Here is a 21244-nt window from a genome sequence, read left to right as displayed (position 1 = left end):
CAGGGGAAACAGCAGAAGGAAAGGCAGACTCCCCGCTGAGCAGGGAGCCCAACACGGGACTTGATCCCAGGACCTCGGGGCCATGACCTGAGCCGAAGGCTGACGCTTAACCAGCGGAGCCACCCTGCTGCCCTATTTCCCCCCATTTTGAATGGAGAAAGCGGGGCTGGGTGGAAGGGGTTTGCTCTGGAACGAAAGAGCCAGTGACAGGAAGGGCTCCCTCTTAGCTCGGTCTGTACTTTGGTCCTCATTTCTGTGCCAGCTTTAAACCAGACACACTTGTTCAGAGTCTTGTCAACAGGTTATGCAAGTGAATCACCTGAGAAACGTCAGTTAAAAAAAACAAAAACAGGGGCGCCTGGGTGGCGCAGGCGTTAAGCGTCTGCCTTTGGCTCAGGGCATGATCCCGGTGTTCTGGGATCGAGCCCCACATCGGGCTCTTCCGCTATGAGCCTGCTTCTTCCTCTCCCACTCCCCCTGCTTGTGTTCTTTCTCTCGCTGGCTGTCTCTCTTTGTCAAATAAATAAATCAATAAAAATCTTTAAAAAAAAAAACAAAAACAAAACCAAAAAAACCAAACCACAGCCGAGCCAGTCCTGGAGATGTTGAATTCTGACCCTAGAGTATGTCCTAGATGCAAGGTAGAAGGGGCTGAGCACCCCTGCGGGGGAGATTAGGCCCGGCCATCCAGCAGCCAAACCTTTGTTCTGCCCTTCCCTCCCCCTCCCAGGCCTGCCCCTTTGTGGCTTTCACACCTACCGGGCTCTGGCACTGAGCCTTCTAGAAAATCTGAAGAGACCTCCTTTCCCCTATGAAGTTCAGTGGAGTGGTTTGACTCAGAAAACTTGCCTCTTAAAAAAAAAAAAAAATCCACGTATTATTTTTTCCCACATTTCCCCATGAATGGTCAAGGGAGTTTGAGATTTTTTTTTTCTTCAGGCTTTTAGCCAAACCACAGAACCTCTCAAATACAGCCTTTACAAGGATGCCGAGGGCATTATTTTTCCCCTTTAACTCTGTATATAATTTGTGCTATAATATACCTTTACAGAGAGATTATAAAGTTTTCAAAACAGTTTGGGGATGATGGCATCACAAAGTTAAATTCACTTTACCGGTGCTCCTGCAGAGTCAGGAGTGGGGAAAAAAGATATCGTGGGGGCAAACCCCACAGCAGCAGCTCCTTGAACCTGCCGGGAGGGTTTCCCAGCCCCAGGACCATGTCTGCCGAGGGCGCTGCCGAGTCCCAGACGACCACCGGAAGGTGCAGGAGGCCTGAGCTCAATCCCTGCTTCTCCGTCACAGACGCCAGTCAGGGTTCTCGGACAAAGTGCAGGTATGGCGCAGAGAGGGACAGCAGGGGGGGTTCCAAGGTCCCTCACTTCCTGCTTTGCTCTACGCCTAACAGCAGGTGGACACACGGACTCCCGCCCCCCAGGGAGTACAATCCGCGGCTACCCAGAACCGCCCCGCCTCTCTTGACCCGCCTGTGTTATTGTGATTTATAAGAAACATGTAGTTGGTGGGATGCCTGGGTGGCTCAGTCGGTGAAGCGGCTGCCTTTCGCTCAGTTCATGATCTCTGGGTCCTGGGATCGAGCCCGATCCCCGCATCCGGCTCCTTGCTCACCGGGGAGTCTGCTTCTCTCTCTCCCTCTGCCCTTTCCCCCTGCTTGGGCTCTGTCTCAAATTTTAAAAGTCTTCAAAAAAAAAAAAAATATATATATATAGACTTGGTCTTGGTCCTTGTTCCTGGCACAAGCTCCTAAAACCCTTCTGGAATTTCTAAGTTGTGAGAGCAGGCAAGGTGTCTTTTGTTATGCTAATGAGACAAGCCTCCAGGTTGCCAGAACCAAGCCTGTGATTCAAGGCTTGGAACTTTCCGTCTCCCCCCAGACCTCCGGGGAGGAGAGGGGATGGAGATTGAACTCTATTGCCAACTGCCACTGATTTTTAATCAGTCATCCTATGTAATGACATCTCCATAAAGACCGCGTTCGGGAGACCTTCCGGGCTGGTGAACACACAGATTTGGGGAGACCGCGTTCGGGAGACCTTCCGGGCTGGTGAACACACAGGAGATTTGGGGAGAGGGGTGTGTTTGGGGAGGCACGGAAGCTCTGTGCCCTCTCCTCAGACCTTGCCCTATGCTTCTCTTCGATCCAGCTGCTCCAAGTTAGATCCTTTTCTAATAAACAGGTAACAGGGAGTAAAATGTTTCTCTGAGTTCTGTGAGCCGCTCTAGCAAATTAACGGGACCCAAGGAGGGGGCTGTTGGAACCTCCGATCTTGAGCTGGTCAATGCAAATCACTGGTGGCAACTTGGACTTGCTCCTGGTCTGGAGAGAGGGACCAGTCCTGTAGGAGGGCTCAGCCCTTTCATCTGTGAGATATGAGGCTCCCTCCAGGGAAGCGTTAGAACACCCAGCTCGTATCAGAACTGCGTGGAGGTGCTGGAAAACTCACACATCCCCACTGTGATGAGGGAGCAGAAGGCTGGCTGAAGACAGAGCATAAGGCGACCCCCGGCAACCTCGCCCCCACCCCCTACTCCCTGATGGGACGCGCGTGATACTCTTCCAGGAAGCTCCCAACCATCTTAATGCTCCTGCCCTCCCTGCTAGAGGGAAAAACCACCTTAACTTGACAATGGCAAGGCCTCTGGTATCTAGTAGGTCCTCTTCAACATATGAAAATCCTTTTGAAACCTCCCCTTTCCTTAATCCCCCCAACCCCATAGTATATAATCAGCCACCCCTCACAACCCGGGGAGCAGCTCTTTCGGCCCCCGGGTCCTGTCCCCGTGCTTTAATAAGCCAGCATTTTGCACTGAAGACGTCTCAAGAATTCTTTCTTGGCCGTCAGCTCCAGACTCCACCCCACTGAACCTCACCTGTACTCCCAAAACGACATCAACTGGGTGCAGAGGTGGGCTTCCCTCCCACCAAGCCCTTTCCCACAGCTTCTGTGGGGACTCAGTCAAAGGGCATGTTACATATGCCACCCTGGGGCTGGCACCTGCCAGGCGCCCCCCCCCCCCACCTCCGCAGCCCCAGCTCATGTCAGACCCCAGCCTCCCACCTGGGGAGTCCACTGGCAGCTGCAACCTGCAGCAACCCCCTGGGGGCCAGCATTTCCAGCTCGGAGAGAAGGGACAGGGGCTTCACCATGTTCTAAGCCACTAGGGAAAAACGCAGCTTCCTGGTCCCACAGGAGCCTCTCAATCGAAATTGTGAAACCGCTACAGAAACGTAAAGATGGACGGAAATTTGGAGGGACACACTCATGCTTCAGCAAGGCTTGACTTTAAACTGAACAAGTTTTCTCTCCTCCTCATTCTTGAAGCCTCTCCCCCTCCTGCCTTCACTTTTCTGCAAAATCCTTTGTTCCAGGATTTCAGTATGGATGCTGATGTGGTAACAACATTCCGATGGCCAGAGCCAGCGCGAGTCAGGAGACCACCTTGAAGACATGGCTACGCAGCTCGGACCGGATTTCCTATCGAATCCGCCCAGATCCTGGGTTTTCCTCCAAGACCCCTCAGCCTCTTTACCCTGGGTGGGCTTGCGGTCTTGGCGGCACTAGCCGGCTGCAGCCTCCTTTGCCTGGCAAAGTAATAAACTGTCTTCCTTCTTTATACCCAGACTCTGTCTTCAAGCTACGGATTCTGGCTCCTGAGCACAGAGCTCGGTTTTCACCTATTGGAGATTCTGGAAATTTTCACTTTCAACAAAGGCGTGAGCTGAAGCCTATTCTGCTAGGTTTCTAGAGAATCTGCCCCCTGCCCCGCCCCTCTGCTCCTTACCACCTAAGCAGAGTTCCAAATGAATCCGGGACCCTCTCCCTCCCCCTGGGGCAGTCCCGGGCTCCTCATGGTGGCTTGGGTGCCCCAGGGAGGTCCCCAACGACGACGGGTGTGAGGTCAGCATTGGCTGGACACTGCAGGAATCTCAGGCGAGGCTGGAAAGTGAGGGGGAGAAACTTCACACACAGACACATTACACAAATTAAGGGTTTTATTTACATTACAGGGCAAGAAAAGGATACAAAAGCAGCCTCCTGGTCAAGCGTGTAAGGACAAAGCTCTAAAACTCAATTCTCAGTAGGGTGTGGACCCAGGACACTAAAAAAACAAAACAAAACACAACTGCAGACAGAGAAACAGGCAAAAGGTAATGTGCCATGTCCCCGGGGACTGAGCGCTCCGGGAGTTTGGACAAGGTCATCTTCTGTACACAGGAATCTGGCTCGCAGGGCAATCCCCGCACGTTCTGACTGATGACATTTCTAGGTGGATTCTTAACCAGACAATTTGAATTTCAGGGCCTGTGTGCTTGGCCTGATAGTGTCTCCAATTTGGGGATGGGACGGGGAAGGTCTTGTCAGACAGGCCTCGGCAGCACTGGTCCCTTCCGGGGTCACACTTCCGTGCCAAGGGGACACAACAGGCTTCTGGGGGCGGGTCAGCATCCCTGGGCCCCCGGGAGGGACATCCTCCAAGCCCACTACAGGCTGCCTCCTCCCGTCACCCAGGGGCCGCGGAGGCCTGGCTCTCCCACTAAACTCTGCTTGGCTTTTTCTTCCACTTCGGTCTCTTCTCCCCGAGTCCCAGTGTGACCAGGCAAGTTGTCATTATCTCCCATGTGTGAAAATGTGCCATCATCCACTTTCATCATTTGAGTTAAAATAAGACCATTTGTTCTCTCTTTTCCTCACAAATATTAAGGAGGCAGAACTGGAACAAAGTTCTTCAACACGAGCTTCCAGAATGTCTGGCTACAACTTTCTCCTACACCGGTTCCTTCTTCCGTCCATCTGTCTGTCTTCCCCACCCACCTTCTCCACATCCTGGTGCCACCTGGTTGGCTTGACCGGTGAGGCATGAGCACCGAGGGCTCCTCCGCGAGGCCTGGGGAACTGCTCAGGGCCACACGCAGGTGTTGGCACCCACCCTACAGACGGATCAGCAACAACGATTTGGATTTCCGGGTATTCTGGCAACATCGACACGGTGGCCTATCACGGGGGTTGGCCGAGGGGTACGGTAAGAGGAGCCTCCTCTTTTACCTCCCTGGCCAATGGCAGTCCCTGGGCCGTCCTGGGGGAGCGTCCGGCCCCAGACCCATGCGGCTCTGAGCTCTGAATCCAGGTGAGATGTGGACCAACTTGGCAGCACCGAAGAGGACAGGACGCTACAAAGGCAGCCAGAGAGTGCTCACGGGCCTCAGGGGGGTTTGCAGCACCAGCCGTGGCACCCCCAGCCCCCCAGCATTCCTGGTCCCTACCTGGAGCTGAAAGCCCAGCCCACCTACGATTTCCCAGGGCTGATAAACCATACCTTGCTCCCGGACTTCCACTCCTCCTGTCCGTCATCTTTCTGTCTACTTCCAGCACACCTGTCTCCTACTTACTGGTTCCTTCTCTAAATCACACTCTTTCCCTGCCAGGCACAGTGTCCCCCTCTCTCTGGACAAAACGCCTCTGGTGGCTTGGCGTAGAGGCTCTGGACAGCGGCGGGGAGTCGGCGACGGTGCCTGGCAGCTGAGTGGGGCAGCCGTCAGCCAGCCACAGGCCTGAAGCTCGGAGCCCGCAGCCGGCCAGGGCTGGCCCGGGAACCGCAGGAGCGTGCCCTCCAGCGACCTCTCCAGCCCACCCAGCCTGCCTCTGAACCCTCTCCTTCCCTCCCTGCCAGCTGCACATTCGTGTGGGGGGGTGGGAATCACAAGCTTTATCTGCTTTCAACAGTCACACACGTCATCCACAGTTTTCAAAGCAACCCCACCTTCAAAGAGATTTTCCTTCCTTCCTTCCTTCTTCTCAAGCCCATAATTAAACTCCTGGTGACAAAGGGGTGGAGGAAGGAGATGGGGCACATGACAGACAAACAGCTCCTCTGCTGCCCCCAGAATCGAGGCAGCCAAGGGCTGTGAGCGCCAAGCCGGCCTGCGACCTTCCCAGAACATAACAAATCATCTTATTAGTCCAGGTCAAAATCCCTTTCCCCCCTCATAATCCCCAGTGCGCTACCCACCCAGAGTGCCCCCTTCTGCCAAGCGTCTGCCTCTGGGCCAGCCCCCCGTGGCCTCCATGTGAAGGCTTCGGTGTCCGCACACCGTAACCCCAAGCTTAATACGGGCCTGACTCTCTGCGGGACTGTCCATCGGAGCCACCTGTGTCCTAGAGTCATGAAAAGCTCAGCGGATGGGCAGGGATGTTCCGTTCATAGCATTCATCCAATGCAACAAGGAAAGACATTGATTTCCTCCAAGGATTTTGTGGGTTCGGGTCGGAGATGGTCCTGGGCCCGCACAGCTCCCAGCGCGGGGCTTCCGTCCGCGCTCCTGCTAGCGGACAAACGAGACCACGCTGGTGGCAACTCCGAACGGGGCAGAGTAGGCCGCGGCGAACCCTTGCAGGCCGAGGACCACGTAGCGGCATCCCTTGGTGACGACCTTCCCAACGTTCTGTTTTGTAGAAGAGAAGAGAAAAGCAAAGGGGCGCGTTAGGCAGCTCTGTATTCCCTCGCACGCGATGGTGACCCACGTAAGGGACCATTCTGCCTCATCTCTTAGGGCAAATTAGCAAGCTGCCGTGTTTCCACATCCGCCCCCAGTCCAAGAACATGTGGGGGTTCAGAACAGACATCATCACCTTGCAAATGGCTTTCAAGCGCTGCACGTGGCCAGACAGTTCAGACACCCTGGGAACGGCAGTGAGGCTGCTGGCTCTAAAGCCAGACCAGCTTTGTTTTGTTTTGTTTCCAGGTAGGCTCCACGCCCAGCAGGGGCTTGAACTCACGACCCTGAGATCAAGAGCCAGGCGCCCCTGGTTTTATTTTTAAACCAAAGCCTACTCCTCTTCTCTGTTCCAGCGGAGCCACTGCATCATCTGGAGGCTGGGTCAAGTGTCCCTCCTCCACCTTATCTAAAAGCCCCCCTGCCCTCCCTCATCTCCAGGGCAGATTCCTGTCCAACCGGCACATTTGTCTCTGGAGTCTCCCACTGTTCTCCAACAGCGGCATCCTCCAGCACAATTATAAACTCCTGGAGGGTAAGGGCTACGCCATGCTCTCTTGCTATCCACTCCCTTTCTGCAAGGCCTGGTGCTGGACAAGGGGCATCCCAGCGACTCAAGAATGGCAACAGGAAGCACAGCGACCCCCCCCCCCGCCACTAACATCAATGGTGCTGTTGCCCACCCCACCCCAACTTCCACTTCCTACCCCCAACGTTCGTCATCACTCTCAACTATGTCACCACCCATGTGCGTGACCTGGACCCCACCACACACCTTGTGTCTCAGCCTCCCGACCTTCCCACATCCAATAAGCACCTAAAATTCCCGGTTTCGCTTAAATCCCTGATCACAATCACAGAGCTCGGAGCCGACCCTGCCCAGCAAACCTAACTCTGTCTCGTAGCCTGACTTTCCCTCTCTCCCGGATGAAGGGGCTTTCCTGTGCTCGTTCCTGTACCCCCAGCACCCAGAAAGGGTCCGGGTCTTTCCTATGGAAGCTCTCAGGCTCAACAAGGAGCCCTGGAGAGAGCCAGGTCACATCTATGGCTTCTCTAGACACTGACTCCTGGCATAGTGCCCGCTGACTTCTCAGTGAGACACTAGGGTGCATGCGTGGGGCGGGGGGTGGCGTGAGGTTGCTAAGAGAGACATCGCTATAAATGTATAATAAGATTCAGTGGGAGAACTTTACTTCCCTCCTTGAAATAACAATAACAAAACGACTGTTCTCTGGGATCAAGTGTAAACAGTCCTTTACAAGCAAGGCCACCAGAATCATGGATGGCCGGCACTGAACTTGACATTTTGGGCATCAGTACATCCATTTTCCTCAGCGTGCTATTTGCAAAAACTGCTCGTCACTTCACCATTGCCATTTAGAAGAAAGCTACTAAAACAGCTCATAAGGGGTGCCTGCGTGGCTCGGTCATTAAGCATCTGCCTTCGGCTCAGGTCATGATCCCAGGGTCCTGGGATCGAACCCCGCCTCGGGCTCCCTGCCTGGTGGGAAGCCTGCTTCTCCCTCTCACACTCCCCTTGCTTGTGTTCCCTCTCTCCCTATCTCTGTCAAATAAATAAATTAAAAAACCTTTAAAAAATAAATAAAATAAAATAGCTCATTAGCTGGAACACTGTCAAAACACAGGTTCGAGAAAAGCAATACAAAGAAATGTAAAATATCTATCCACGACCATTTCGGTGTCATTCGAGGGAGGTTTTGAATTCTTTGATGGGAGTCAAGTTTTCAACCCAAATAATCTCTCGGAGAAGGAGTGGGGCATGGGGGACCTAGAGGAGCGTGGTAGGCTGAAGAAGTCCCAAGAACCCGTAAATGTATGGCTTTATAGGGCAAAAGGGATTTTGCAGATGCAAATAAACTAAGAGTCTTAAGATGGGGAGATGGTCCTCGATTATTCAGGTGGGGCCAATCATTATAAGGGCCCCTTTGTATTTATAAGGACCCAAAGGAGACAACCGTCCTTATACAAGGGCCACCGAAGGCAATGTCGCGACAGAAGCAGAGGGAGAGATCTGCGGACCCGTGCTGGCTGGGATGCGGGAGGATGGGCGCCTCTGGAAGCTGGAAAGGGCAACGAAACTGGTTTTTCCCCGGGGCCTCTATGGGAACCAGCCTGCTGAGTTCAGCACAGTGACACTGATTTCAGACTCTGGCCTCCAGACCTGCACAGCTGGTGTTGGTCCTAGACCACCGCGCTGGCGGTGACCTATTACAGCTGTCCTAGGATGTCACGCTTTCAGGGGGTTCTCCATACTCACCAACCCCCAGTGAAGTCAGGGATTCCCCGCCCCCTCCAGTTTCGAAAAATTAAAACCCAAACAAACAAAAACAAAAACCCAGCTGCCAACAAAGATCATGTCCCCCTGAATATGAAGATTGAGGCTTCAGGACGTTTGGAAATGTGGTCAGGACGCAGGCACAAAGCTGAGCTGGGGGACCAGCTACAGACGGAGGGTTTTTTCTCAGTTACCGAGTTCTGATGAAAAAGGAATCAGAAACTCAACAGTCCTACGGGGTGGGGTCTCTCCTTCACCCCCTGAGACAGCAGCCAACAGTCACAAAAGCCTTGCCACCTGCCAGGGGAGCTCGGGGATCTCTGCGGGGAGGAACCCGTTTACTTCTGCCATAACCCTCGTTTTACCCCATGTTACAGGGAAGGAAACTGAGGCGAAGAGGTGGGCCCAGCCCAACGTCCCCAAACCAACAGGAGTCAGGGTCTGAGCCTGGCAGCCGGGCTCTGGGGCCCCTGTCCTTACCTGCTGCCACCTAGAGCAGAAGGATAATTTCTTTCCCTCTTGAGTTTACTAAAAGTCACTCCGCACATTCTTTCCCCCCCCCCCCCCCCGACCCTCCCTCGCGGACAACCGACCCTCTCCCAGCTCCCTCACAGAAAAAATGCACTTACTTTCCTCATCCACACCCCTCCTGCGGCTCTCAGGGGTGCCTGGGAAAGGCGACCTCTCCTCTTAAGCTAAGTTTTGGGGGTCAGTCCCCTCCACCCAACTGCCAGGTGAGACTCCTGCCTCCCAGCGCGGCTACTCTCCAGCTGTGCAGCCTCCAACAGCACAACGTCCTTCAACTCCAGTTTTCCATAGCTGCAAACGGGGCCCCCCAGCTTTCCAAGGTCCTGGGGATAATTCGGAGGTACCACACATGAAATGTGCGGCACAGCTCTTGGCACGTAGCAGAACAGCACACGTCTGTTCCTCCCCTTCCCTGAACCCAGAAAATGGCACTTTGAGAACAATTCAAGCACCACGGGAACACTAGTGTCATTTCTTACAAACCACCAGGGAACACTGCCGGGCAAGAGTCCAGGCACACAGCCCTTGAGCCCCGAGCCTCCTCTGGGAGGCTGGGCCAGCTCGACACTGGGGTCCACGCCTGGCTAGGACCACAGGGCAGCAGGAGAGAAGAAATGCTTTTGCGTTTCACAAAAGCCAAATGCCTCTCTTTAAACAGAGGCAGGAAGGGACTTGGGCGCAGGGCTTGACCGGGGAACAGATGAACAGGAACTGCCAAGCCCCCTTCCTTGAAGGAAAAGCCATCCATTAACAATGTGGTGCATTCGCAGGTCCCTCCTTATTCCCCCTTCCCCGTAAGGGAAGGATTCACGTGGTGGCTAAAGCCCGGAGACTCACCTCCCCAAGCTCCTAGCAGAGGCTTGGCTGTTGCCATGGATTTTCAGCAAAGAGGGGTGGGCTTTTCTCTTCCTCCATGTTGGACCCTAACTGGTTACCTTCCCAGACACCTCCAAGAAGTTGAAGGCAGAGCGGGCACGCCCAACTCCAACAGGACAGTGTCCTCTCATGTGGCTTCTGGTGTCTACTGAGCTGGGGTGTGACACGACAGCTTTCGCTGCCCACATCCCTGCCTGCGCTGTTCCCTCCGCCTCGGACGCCACCCCTTCTCTGCTGGGTAAATTCCCTTTTTTGTAATTGGGGTGAAATTCACATGACATAAAAATTAACCATTTTAAAGTGAAAAATTCGGTGGCATCTAGTACATGGACAGTGTCATGCGACCAGCACCTCTACCGACTTCCAAAACACCTTCACCGTCCCCAGAGGAAGAGCCGCACCTGTTACACACCTGCCCCCATTTCCCCTTCTCCCCAGTCCCTGGGGACCACGCCTCTGCTTCCCTCTCTCCCCATTTGCCTATTTCGGATGTTCTATATAAATGGCATCTCCACGCATACAGCATGGGACCCTGTGTGGCCGGTTTCTTTCACTTCGCACGATGCTTTCGAGGTTCATCTGAGACAGGGAAACTCAAGGGACCTCGTGAAAAACTGCTTTTTTCTGCTTCTATTTTTCACCAGGACCCACACCGTCGCCCTACACACACCTTATAGAACAGATAATGTCTGTTTCAATAATGGATCTTCCCAGCACAATCGGTAACATACAAGGAGTGACCAGGCAGGATGGTTCCAAGGCCACTGATGTATCAAGATCCCCGGCTCCAGGGCCTGCGTGACTTACGGAGTCTTTCCTCCGGATGCCTAAGAAGACACCAGACCATCATCCTCAGTAAAAACTCCAGGCCTCAAGCACAGATGAGACGCACTTTTCTTTCCAAGTCTCTGAGGCACTCTACCTATATTCTGTCTTCAATAAACCCAGCGCTCACTTTCTCTTGGCTGGAGTTTTGCCTGCCACCCTGCACGGAGCCAAGGTCCCTCCTCGGACCCAGCCAGCCTCCATCACATCCACGCTGTGGCCCGTAACGGTACTTCATTCCTTTTATGACTGAGTAATATTGCACCATATGTATCTCCCACACTTCGTTTAACATTTATCAGTTGGTGGACACAGGAGCTGTTTCCACCTTTTGGCTATTTTGAAAAATGCTGCTATGAATGTGTGAATATGTTCTCTCTCTCATATATATACATATATATTGTACACATATACATATATATGTATATTTTATACTTATTTTCAATTATTTTGGGTATATACCTGGGAGCTGAATTGCTGAACCATGTGACAGTTCTATGCTTAATTTTTGGAGGAACGTCCAAACTGTTTGCCACAGCAACCGCACCATTTTACATTTCCATTAGCAATTCACAGAATTCCAATTTCTCCACATCCTTGCCAACAATTGTTATTTTTTGTTTGTTGGTTTTAAATAATAGCCGTCCTAGTGAGTGTGAAATAGTACCTCGTCGTTAACCTGTGAAACCTCAATCTTCGCTGCTAAGTTCTCATGTCACCATTGATTTCAAAATGCCCTGACTTTATACCCTCATCCCTGAAGGACTCTGGACCATGCGGCTCCGTGGTGGCGCCGGACTCTGCCGGGATTCCCCTGGGAGGTGTGGCCTCCACCAGGGCAGGACCGTACTGTGTGCTTTCCGATCCCTAGTGGTTAGCACAATCCCTGCACAAGGTGAGCACCAACCCCATCTTCAGGCGCCAGCCTCTGACCTGAGATGTCCACAGTATCAGCTCGCCAGCTGAGAGGCTAGTGCTGGTTTCTTTGTACTCAACCGAGCCCAGGAAGAGGATGATGGGTTCAAGCAGGACTCCGAACCCGAGAGTCTCGACTTCAGAGTTTTTAGTAATAGCCTGTACCACTCACGGCCTGCCCATATACTGCGCCCAAAGCTGCTGATGGGCTTTTACAGGGGTTGATACACTGAAGTTTCTAGGGGTGGAGACTGGATGGTTTCAGATAGGCTAAGAGGCCACTGGAGGACACAGATGAGACTGAATCAGATGGGGCCTTTGGCCAGGACACGGTGAGTTTATGATCGTCTTCTGGGTGGCCTTGTCCAGCCCCAGGGGGCGGGAGCAGAGTAGCTTCAAGTGATTCCAGGCAGAGGCCCCTGGGCACTGCCTTGGGCTTTGATCTCTGAGGACACTTATTTTATCCCACATTCATATTCTCTCTCTCTCTCCTCCTGTCTCCCCTCCTTCCTCTGCCCCCCCCCCCAGCCCCCACGGCAAAAAGCAGTAGTATGTTTGCAGGTCCCAGAGTACAGCCAGCCAGCTGGGGGAAGGGAAAAGTAGATTCAACAAGTGCCTATTTATGTATTGTTGAGCTCCCAGGCCCTGGAAATAGCCTTGGGAATACTTGAGAATAACAACCCAAACAATTCTCAGCTGGTGGGATATCCTGGCAAGCATGTTGCCAGAGAAGAGATGAATTGGCCTGCAACTCCCTACTTTCCAACTGGGTCACCTTCTACAAGTCACCTAACCACTCTGATGCCTCAGTATTCCCATCTGTAAAATAGGGACACGGATTTCTGTCCTACCAACTGTACAAGGGGCCGTGACACACACCAGGATCAGAACCCCGGGGAATGTTGAGACATGCCGGGAATGTAACCAAGCGGCCAGCCCTGGAGGAGTGGGTGGATTGGTGCCCCCAGCCCCCCCAAAGCTCCGGTGTGGCTTCTATCATTACTTGCGATTTAGTTTTCCTTCACCTCCCAGTCGACAGGCGGAACCCTCTTCGGTGCTCTGGTAACGACTGCTGGCGAGGGGACGCAGAGGCAGCCCAGAGAAGCTGAGGGCAGCCGGACGGTGGGGACCCGACCCCCACCCTCCGGGCGATCTGCCAGGAAGCCGGGGGTGCGGCTGTCCGCACCCCGAGCCCGCGGGCGGTGGCAGGCGTGGGGCCCTACCTTGCCGTACTTCTTCAGCTTCTGCCGGTACCTCCTCTTGGGCTTCTCGCCGGGCGCCGGCTCCTCCAGCGGCTCGTAGCGCTCGGGGAGCACGGCCAGGTGCACCTTGCGCGCGCTCCGGGCCCCCGGGCGCCCCGCGCTCGCCCCGCTCGCCGCCTCATCCCCGCGCTCCGGCTGCTCCAGGAGGGCAGCCGTCTCCTCGTCCCCCTCCGCCCGCGCTCGCCCCCGGGGCCCGCGGCGCAGGAAACCGCTCGCCGCCTTGCTTCGGAGCCTGGCTCCCACCGTCATGATGCTGCGGCCCCTCTGGCGAAGGTCGGGGTGAGAAGACACCGACCTTTGCGCCCCGCCCGCGCCTGCGCCTGCGCCCCCGCCGCCGGCCGCCCGCCCCAGCCCGGACGGGGCGTGGGTAGAGGGGGGTGGGGGGACTTGGGTGGCAGCGCCCCCTGGCCGCGGGGCTCGGGATTGTGCGCTCAGCCCCACCCGCCCGCCTCCTACCTGGCGGCCAAGCAGGGGGACACCCCGAAAGCTGGGTGCACAGTGAACGTCCGAAACACGTTCCACCGCACTTGCAACGACATACATGAACCCCAAATAACGAGACGTCATTTGCCCGATCAAATTGGCGGAGGCAATGATAATAATAATAGTAAAGATTATAGTCGGTGCCGCGAGGACGTGGTGGGACGGGGGTGGTAATGCAACATTCATGAGATGCGCACCAGGGACGAACTTTGGAGAAGACAATCAGAAACTATTCCTCAAGAGTCCTGAAAAAGGGCCATACGTTTCTGGACACCTATCCTAAGGATACAGTCAGAGACACAAAGCTCGGGGGCACTTGGGTGGCTCAGCCGGTTGAGGGAAGGAAGGACTCTTGGTTTGGGCTGCGGTCACCATCTCAGGGTCCCGGGATGGAGCCCCAGGTCAGCGCTCAGCACTGAGTCGGGCTTATCCTCTGCTCCTCCCTCTGCTCCTCCCCCTGCTTGTGCGTGCTCCCTTTCTCTAGAAAATGAGTAAATAAAATCTTAAAGAGAAAGAAACACAGAGCTCACGGAGTCCGCGGTGTTAATCTCAGTCTGATTCACAGTGCGAAAGGGGAGCAAACCAACGGGGCTGGGCAAGCTAAGTTCTGGCCCAAGCATAGGACAGGTGATGTGATCATGACAGTCTGGCTTTCAACAGTATCACTGGTAGATAATGCATCTCTTGGCTCATGGTGAATCTTAACCTTTTAGGGAATGCCTTATTGTCTCATGTGGGTAAATCTCTCTGGTTTTTTTTTTTTAAAGTAAATTCCACTTATAGCGTGGAGCCCAAGGCGGCCCTTGAACTCTCCACCCTGAGATCAAGACCTGAGCTGAGATCAAGAATCCCAGGCTTAACCGACTAAGCCCTATAGGCGCCCTCTATGTCAGTAAATATCTTTTAACTCTTGGAAACTAAGAGTTAAGTATAAAATAATATGGGTTATTAATTTCATTAAAATTTTAATACTATTAAAGTGCAGGCTACATTTAAGAATGATTTGGATATGTTGCTATAAGTACATAAAATATTTACAATTGAGCTTATTAGAATATGCAAATATTAGTTTTATGATTCCAACTTAAAATGTATAATCAAGCAATTGATTTAGAGTTATAAGTTTAAATGAAAGAAATATAAAAATAAATTTAATTTACTATATTTGTAAGAATTACATAGCCTTGTACGTCGTTGAAATACCTGAAAATTAAATATACTAAGTTTGTAAAAGTCATTTAAAATGTTTAAGATAATTAAATTAAGTGAATGGTAAAATCCCCCTTACTGTAATAGTTAAATTTTATTAGATTTGTACATAAAAGTAATTAGGTTTGTAAATAAAACAAAGGTTAAGGGAAGCTAGATTTGTGGATTTGTAACTGAAGTAAGTATTAATTTATACATATATAAATTTCATATATATATACATATATAATATACATATACATACATATACATATATATTTCATACATATATTTCTATATATGTATAAATTTCATATTTATATATATGAAAGAGGTCTTAACGGTCCTTTTTCTGTGTATCAAACTGGCTTCAGAGGTGCCTGGCTGGCTCACTCTGAGGCATGTAACTCTTGATCTTGGGATGATAAGTTCTAGCCCCACATTGGGTGTTTAGAGATTACTTAAAAAAACAAAAACAAAAAAAAAACTGACTTCAGAAAGCCCCTTCTCCCCGCAAACTGCGTATCAAATAGAAACGAAGGTAAAATGTACAAGGGACCAAAAATGTGGGTTTTGTCCATACAAAATACTATTCAAATATCACAATGTTTATTTTTTTTCTTCAAATTTTTATTTAAATTCTATGTAGTTAACATACAGTGCAATGCTGGTTTCAGAAGAATTCAGTGGTTCATCACTTATATACAACACCCAGTGCTCATCACATCAAGGGCCCTCCTTAATAGCCATCACCCATCTAGCTCACCCCCCACCCCCTCCCTCCATCAACCCTCAGTTTGTTCTCTATCGTTAAGAGTCTCTGATGGTTTGGGGGCTCCTGGGTGGCTCAGTCAGTTAAGCAGCCACCTCTTGATTTCAGCTCAGGTCATGATCTTGGGGTCCTGGGATCCAGCCCCATGTCAGGCTCCCTGCTCAGTGAGGAATCTACTTCTCCCACTCTCTCTGCCTATCTCTTGCTCATGCTCTTTCTCTCTCTCTCAAATAAATAAAATCTTAAAAAAAAAAAAAAAGGAGAAGAAGTTATTCAGTGTGGGAAGTTCTTCCCTTGCTCCTGGGTGAAAACTTAGGCAGCCTTATAATTTTTTTAATCACACAGTGGTAATAAAAAGTTCCAAAGTTGCAAACAGGTCTTGATTTATTTTATTTATTAAGTAGAGTTCATGCCCTGCATGGGGCTTGAACTCATGACCCTGAGATCAAGAATTGCATGCTTCACGGACTGAGCCAGCCAGGTGCCCCTTGATTTATAAAATTTTAAATCTTACAATGCTCAACTTCGTGTGATACTCAGAGCCTTGAACTTGATTTTTTTTTTAAGATTTTATCAATTTATTTAGAGAGAGAAACAGAGGGGCAGAGGGAGAGGGAGAGAGAGAACCTCAAGCAGGCTCCCCTCTGAGCACGGAGCTCTATCTTACAACCCCCGAAATCAGAACCTGAGCCAAAATCAAGAGTGAGATGCTTAACCAACAGAGCCACCCCGGCTCCCCACCTTGAACTTGATTTAAACTTAATCCCCTCTCCTCCCTCAGACAGCACCTGATACAGGCTCTGCACGAGCACGGGTGTTTGTTTGTGTGTGTAAAAGTTTCTCTTCTGTTTCCCCCACCTCATGTTTCTGAGCTCCCCAGGCTTGTTCCTGATCCTTCCTAGGCCAAAACAGAGAAGAGAGCAGAAAAATTCCTTCACTGGTACCTGCCCAAACTATTGTCTCTGCCCTCTGGACCTGGCAGGGGTTTGAAGCTCTTCCTTTGGTTCTTCGGGAGCTCCCACTAGGAACATTCTATTCTACTTGTCATGGCCCAGCAAATGCCCTTTCGTCCCATTGCCTACGCCCTCCTCAACCCCCAGGAGTCCTGTGGTTCATCTCTGCTTTCCTAGCCTGTGCCTGTGTGCCCTTCTGAACGGCCACATGGGACAGGATTTAATATGGGGAATTCAGGGCTTCCAAATGACCGGGAGGCCACCTCCAGCGTAACTGCTAGAACAACAGAGCTGACATTTGTGCACGGTCAAGAAGCTGCGGCACCAGAAAGACACCTGAGAGCTGTTGGCTGCAGGACACCCCAACCCTCACGGTTAGCTCCAGCTCCAGCCATGCCTGCCGGTCTGTGCGACAGAACACGGACCCCACACTCCGCCTCCCGCCCCCCCTGCCCCCGTCTCTTGACCAGACACTGGAATCTGGCACAGAAAAATCTGACACCTGCAGGACTGTGCTTATTATCAGAACAGCCAAAATAGCAGAAACACCACTTTCACCCCGCTCTGCCTTCCAAAGCTTCCCAGCGTGCACCTGATTATAACTTGCCAAATTCCCTCTAGTACTCACAGCACTCTGGAACATGTTTTCATCTCCTAGCCTCTGCACAGGAAAGGGGTGGAAAGGATGCTGGGTCCCAATCCATGGGGATCTTTCCTTACTGATAAAATTAGGAAACTGCCCCCGGAGAAGCAAAAACACTGGTGAGTTAAGGCTCATGAAAATATATCATCAGTTATAGAGTTAAAAAAAAAATGCTTAGGGGGCGCCTGGGTGGCACAGTGGTTAGGCGTCTGCCTTCGGCTCAGGGCATGATCCCGGCGTTGCGGGATCGAGCCCCACATCAGGCTCCTCCACTATGGGCCTGCTTCTTCTCTCCCACTCCCCCTGCTTGTGTTCCCTCTCTCGCTGGCTGTCTCTCTCTGTCAAATAAATAAATAAAATCTTTTAAAAAAAATTCTTAGAGAACTTACAGTCTTAAAAATGACTGTGTATTTGGAATAAATTACATAGAAACAGTTACAGATATTTAACTGAAAACAAAGTTTCCATTTGTCGCTATATAAAGACTTTGTTTTAATCTTTTGTTTTGTAATAAATGTGGGGGGCGGAATCTATATAGACCTGAAGTTTTACGAATTCAAGTTGTTGAAACTCTCGGTTTATCTTTACAGGAGAAGCTTAGGCTTGAGAAAAACTATATCTCTGGAGCAGATAAGAACTGGTTAGAAACCATGAAACAGATGTAACAAGTTTAACTTTCCAAGGACCGAACTTGAAGTTAGAGGGGAGCCGTGTTGAATTTCAGTGAAGTCTTGGTTTTTGTGCGTCCCAGAAAGGGAGTATGGTCAGTCCCCACCTCTTCTAAGTTTAAACAAATATGTTTTAAAGATTATTTTTTAATTTGAAGTCCTCTATATTAAATATCGTGTAGTTCAAAAGGTGATAAAATAGATGGCATCATAGAAAGGAGAAATTTAACACCTGCATTCATGTTTTAAAATATTTTCTTTAAAAAATATATCGTGGTTATTGTGCAGATCCCACTGAATGCAAAATTGGGAATTTAAGGCATATGATATTTTTATTTCCCTAAGGGGTTGGGTTTCCGCACCAAAGAGCAAAGACTTCAGGCGAATACAAGGTAAACGACGGGATTGCACTTGGAGGAGGTTACAGCTTAAATTTAGTACAGTCACAAAACAAGGGTCTTCCAAAAATTGTTTCTCTTGAGTTCTGAAGTCTTTTCCGAAATTTTGTTTTCTCTTTCCCAGAGAGAGCAAGTTTTTCCTGTCTGGGGCTAGCGTGAGAGGCTGACATCAGGAGCCCCACAGGAGTTAGCCCAGCAGGGCTGGGCTGGCGGGACCACAGCTCCAATGAGTTTGCCTTTGGTTCGTCCCAGACTCCAAGTTCGGGGCGCCACTATCAAGGGGCCAAAGGCTTTGATCTTGTCAGTACCTGGGCTGGGAGGGGCTGCGAGCCCGGCAGGAGCGTGTGGGTGCACCTTTGGCTTCAACTCCAGCATGGCTCTGGTGTGGACCGCCGTGCGGAATGCTCCAGAAAGCTCGAGGGCTCTCTGCTCTTTGGTGTCCCCTCCTCTGCTGCTTTCTCAGCACAACTCTGGGGAACAGGGGGCCATCCTAGGGCTGAGTGATTTGGTTACTTTTATTTGGGGCGCTTCCAGATACCAATCCAGCCTGCCAGCTCACGCTGTCACTGAACGCTTGGCTCTTTTCTCCGCGCCCCCCAGGAGTCGCCGTTCCGTGCCAGGCGAGCCCGCGCTCAGCTCAGTGACTGGCCCAGGACTGGAAGCTTCGGTGGCCGTCCACCTATGAGAGGCGTGTCCCTCTCTGAAATGCCATTCACCAAGGCCGCCCTGCACCCACCACTCCTTGAAGTCACCGTGGAATACGATTTTTGTTTGCGTGCAAACAGACTTGGACCTCTGTGTTCACCGGATGGAGGGTCTACTGAGTCCTTCTGCGACAGGAGCGGCGTCAGAAGTCTCCCGTGGATAAAGCTTCAGACTGGCACGTGTGACATGTGAAATAATTCTTCAACGCTGTGACGGGATCGTAACTAATTTGGTTGTTTCTCTCTAAAAGCCAACGAAGATTTGGAGAACTACTGAGCTATCTGCCCTTCATAATGTTGATAATAGAAACATGTTTGCATACTGTATGTTAACTGGAATTAAACTTAAATGAAAAAAGAAGAAAAATGTATGTGTAGAGAAATAAGGTCAGAATTATGACCTTATGAGGGGCGCCTGGGTGGCGCAGTCGTTAGGCGTCTGCCTTCGGCTCAGGGCGTGATCCCGGCATTCTGGGATCGAGCCCCACATCAGGCTCCTCCGCTGGGAGCCTGCTTCTTCCTCTCCCACTCCCCCTGCTTGTGTTCCCTCTCTCGCTGGCTGTCTCTGCCAAATAAATAAAATCTTAAAAAAAAAAAAAAAGAAGTGAGAAAGGAGCTCAAGAAGATTAAAAAAAAAAAGAATTATGACCTGATGAGTTAAAAGAATATTTCTTTATTTTATTTTTTTACAGATTTTATTTATTTACTAATGAGAGAGAGAGAGAATGAGTGGTGGGAGGAGCAGAGGGAGAGAGAGATAAGCAGACTTGGAAGAATTGGACGCCTAACCAACTGAGCCACCCAGGTGCCCCAAAAGAATATTTCTGACAAAACCTGAAAAACCTGCATCAGTATATATTCTCCCTCGCCAGTAATATGCTGTTCATATATATATCTCCCAATACCTGTGTGTGTGTGCATGTGTTTTTCTCAGAGGTAGATTAAGATACCTAAATAACTGGTACTGTATTTAGAAAACAGCAACATGGAAAACCATCTTGGCTCATATATATTATAAAACTAAGTAAAGCATTATTTAGACCTGCGGCATCGTCATATCCAGCATGATCTCACGCACATGATCTATTGATGAGAAGGGAATGCTACCATATATGACTGAGAGAAGAAAGGCTGGCGAGGGTGGGGCAGAAGGCGGATAACCGAAAAGTTTTCATATTAGGATAGAATTTAGTACAACGAAAATCTAATTGGAGACATGAAACTGTAGATTCTAAATATCTTAGGAGAAACTGAACAGCAGAAGCCTGACGAGGTCTGTCCGGCCTGTGCAGAACGTACGTATATAAATCTCGCGCATCTAAGTGTGCACTGAGTCGTTGTAGGGGCCAGTGTGAGAATCTCATTCAGTACTTTGGAGATGCAACTGTTGAAGCCTTTCTATTTATCTTCGTGACGCAAACTAATAAAATGAACGCTTTTGCCAGTGGCTGAATATAGCCCCAAGGAGAAAGTAGAAGCTAAAATAGTAAGAGTTCAGAACTGTCAACTCTGACCCCTGCAAACTCAAAAGGAACGGAAACATTTGGACAGAACTTCCCGAGCCCACAGAGTGAGGAATTATTTCGGAGTTCTCTAGACCAAAGTATTCACTCTGTCTCCCAGGGTATACTCTAAGAACAAAGGCAAGTACAAACTCAAATTTGAATTTTATTTAGCAGTTTTATAAGAAGGGTAATACTGACATCACTATGTTGGATCTATTTCTTTTATTGGCAAGTAAATAAATGAGTCATTCTATTAGCTTTGTCATAAATCAAGAGCTTCAGAGTGACAATTACTTGAGTCATCTATGATCAAAGAAAACGAGGCATAATTACAGTTTGACTATAGGATGAAGAATTTAAATATTATTGGGGCTGGAGGTGGGGTATAAAAAGGAATTTAAATATCATGGTTGGGAAGTACTTTTAGGATTAAATTGAAAATGGCTATGAACTTATTTTTTTTGAAAGGTTTTATTTATTTGAGAAAGAGGGAGAGACCACGAGCAGGGAGGAGGGGCAGAGGGAGAGGGAGAAGCAGACTCCCCACTGAGCCGGGAGCTGCACAGGAGGCTCAATGCCAGGACCCTGAGATCATGACCCGAGAGGCGGGCAGATGCTTAACCAACTGAGCCACCCAGGCACCCCTGAACTTATTTTTTTTTAAAGATTTTTATTTTTAAAAAATAATCTCTATACCCAATGTGGGACTTGAAC

At 50.4% G+C, this 21244-nt stretch overlaps 1 protein-coding gene across 1 annotated transcript; it reads right to left on the bottom strand.

The window, feature by feature from the left end:
- Positions 1-3997: 3997 nt before the first annotated feature.
- CUNH1orf115 (chromosome unknown C1orf115 homolog) lies at positions 3998-13549 on the bottom strand. Its single transcript, XM_026517300.4, has 2 exons — positions 13178-13549; positions 3998-6463 (listed from the first exon to the last, which is right to left on the bottom strand). The coding sequence occupies exons 1-2, from the start codon at positions 13463-13465 to the stop codon at positions 6344-6346; spliced, it is 408 nt and encodes a 135-aa protein (XP_026373085.1). The 5' UTR covers positions 13466-13549; the 3' UTR covers positions 3998-6343.
- Between the last annotated feature and the right edge of the window lie 7695 nt (positions 13550-21244).

The sequence above is a fragment of the Ursus arctos genome, unplaced genomic scaffold, assembly GCF_023065955.2.
Source record: "Ursus arctos isolate Adak ecotype North America unplaced genomic scaffold, UrsArc2.0 scaffold_2, whole genome shotgun sequence".
Classification (NCBI taxonomy): Eukaryota; Metazoa; Chordata; class Mammalia; order Carnivora; family Ursidae; genus Ursus; species Ursus arctos.
Note: the sequence above shows the minus strand (reverse complement) of the source record. Positions and strands in the feature narration are given on the sequence as shown.

What these genes read in the sequence shown, in the direction of transcription:
- CUNH1orf115 (XM_026517300.4), bottom strand. Translation starts at nt 13,465, where the DNA reads ATGACGGTGGGAGCCAGGCTCCGAAGCAAGGCGGCGAGCGGTTTCCTG. An exon ending in AGCTGAAGAAGTACGGCAAG is followed by an intron (nt 6,464 to 13,177) that starts GTAGGGCCCCAC and finishes TCTACAAAACAG; the next exon opens with AACGTTGGGAAGGTCGTCAC.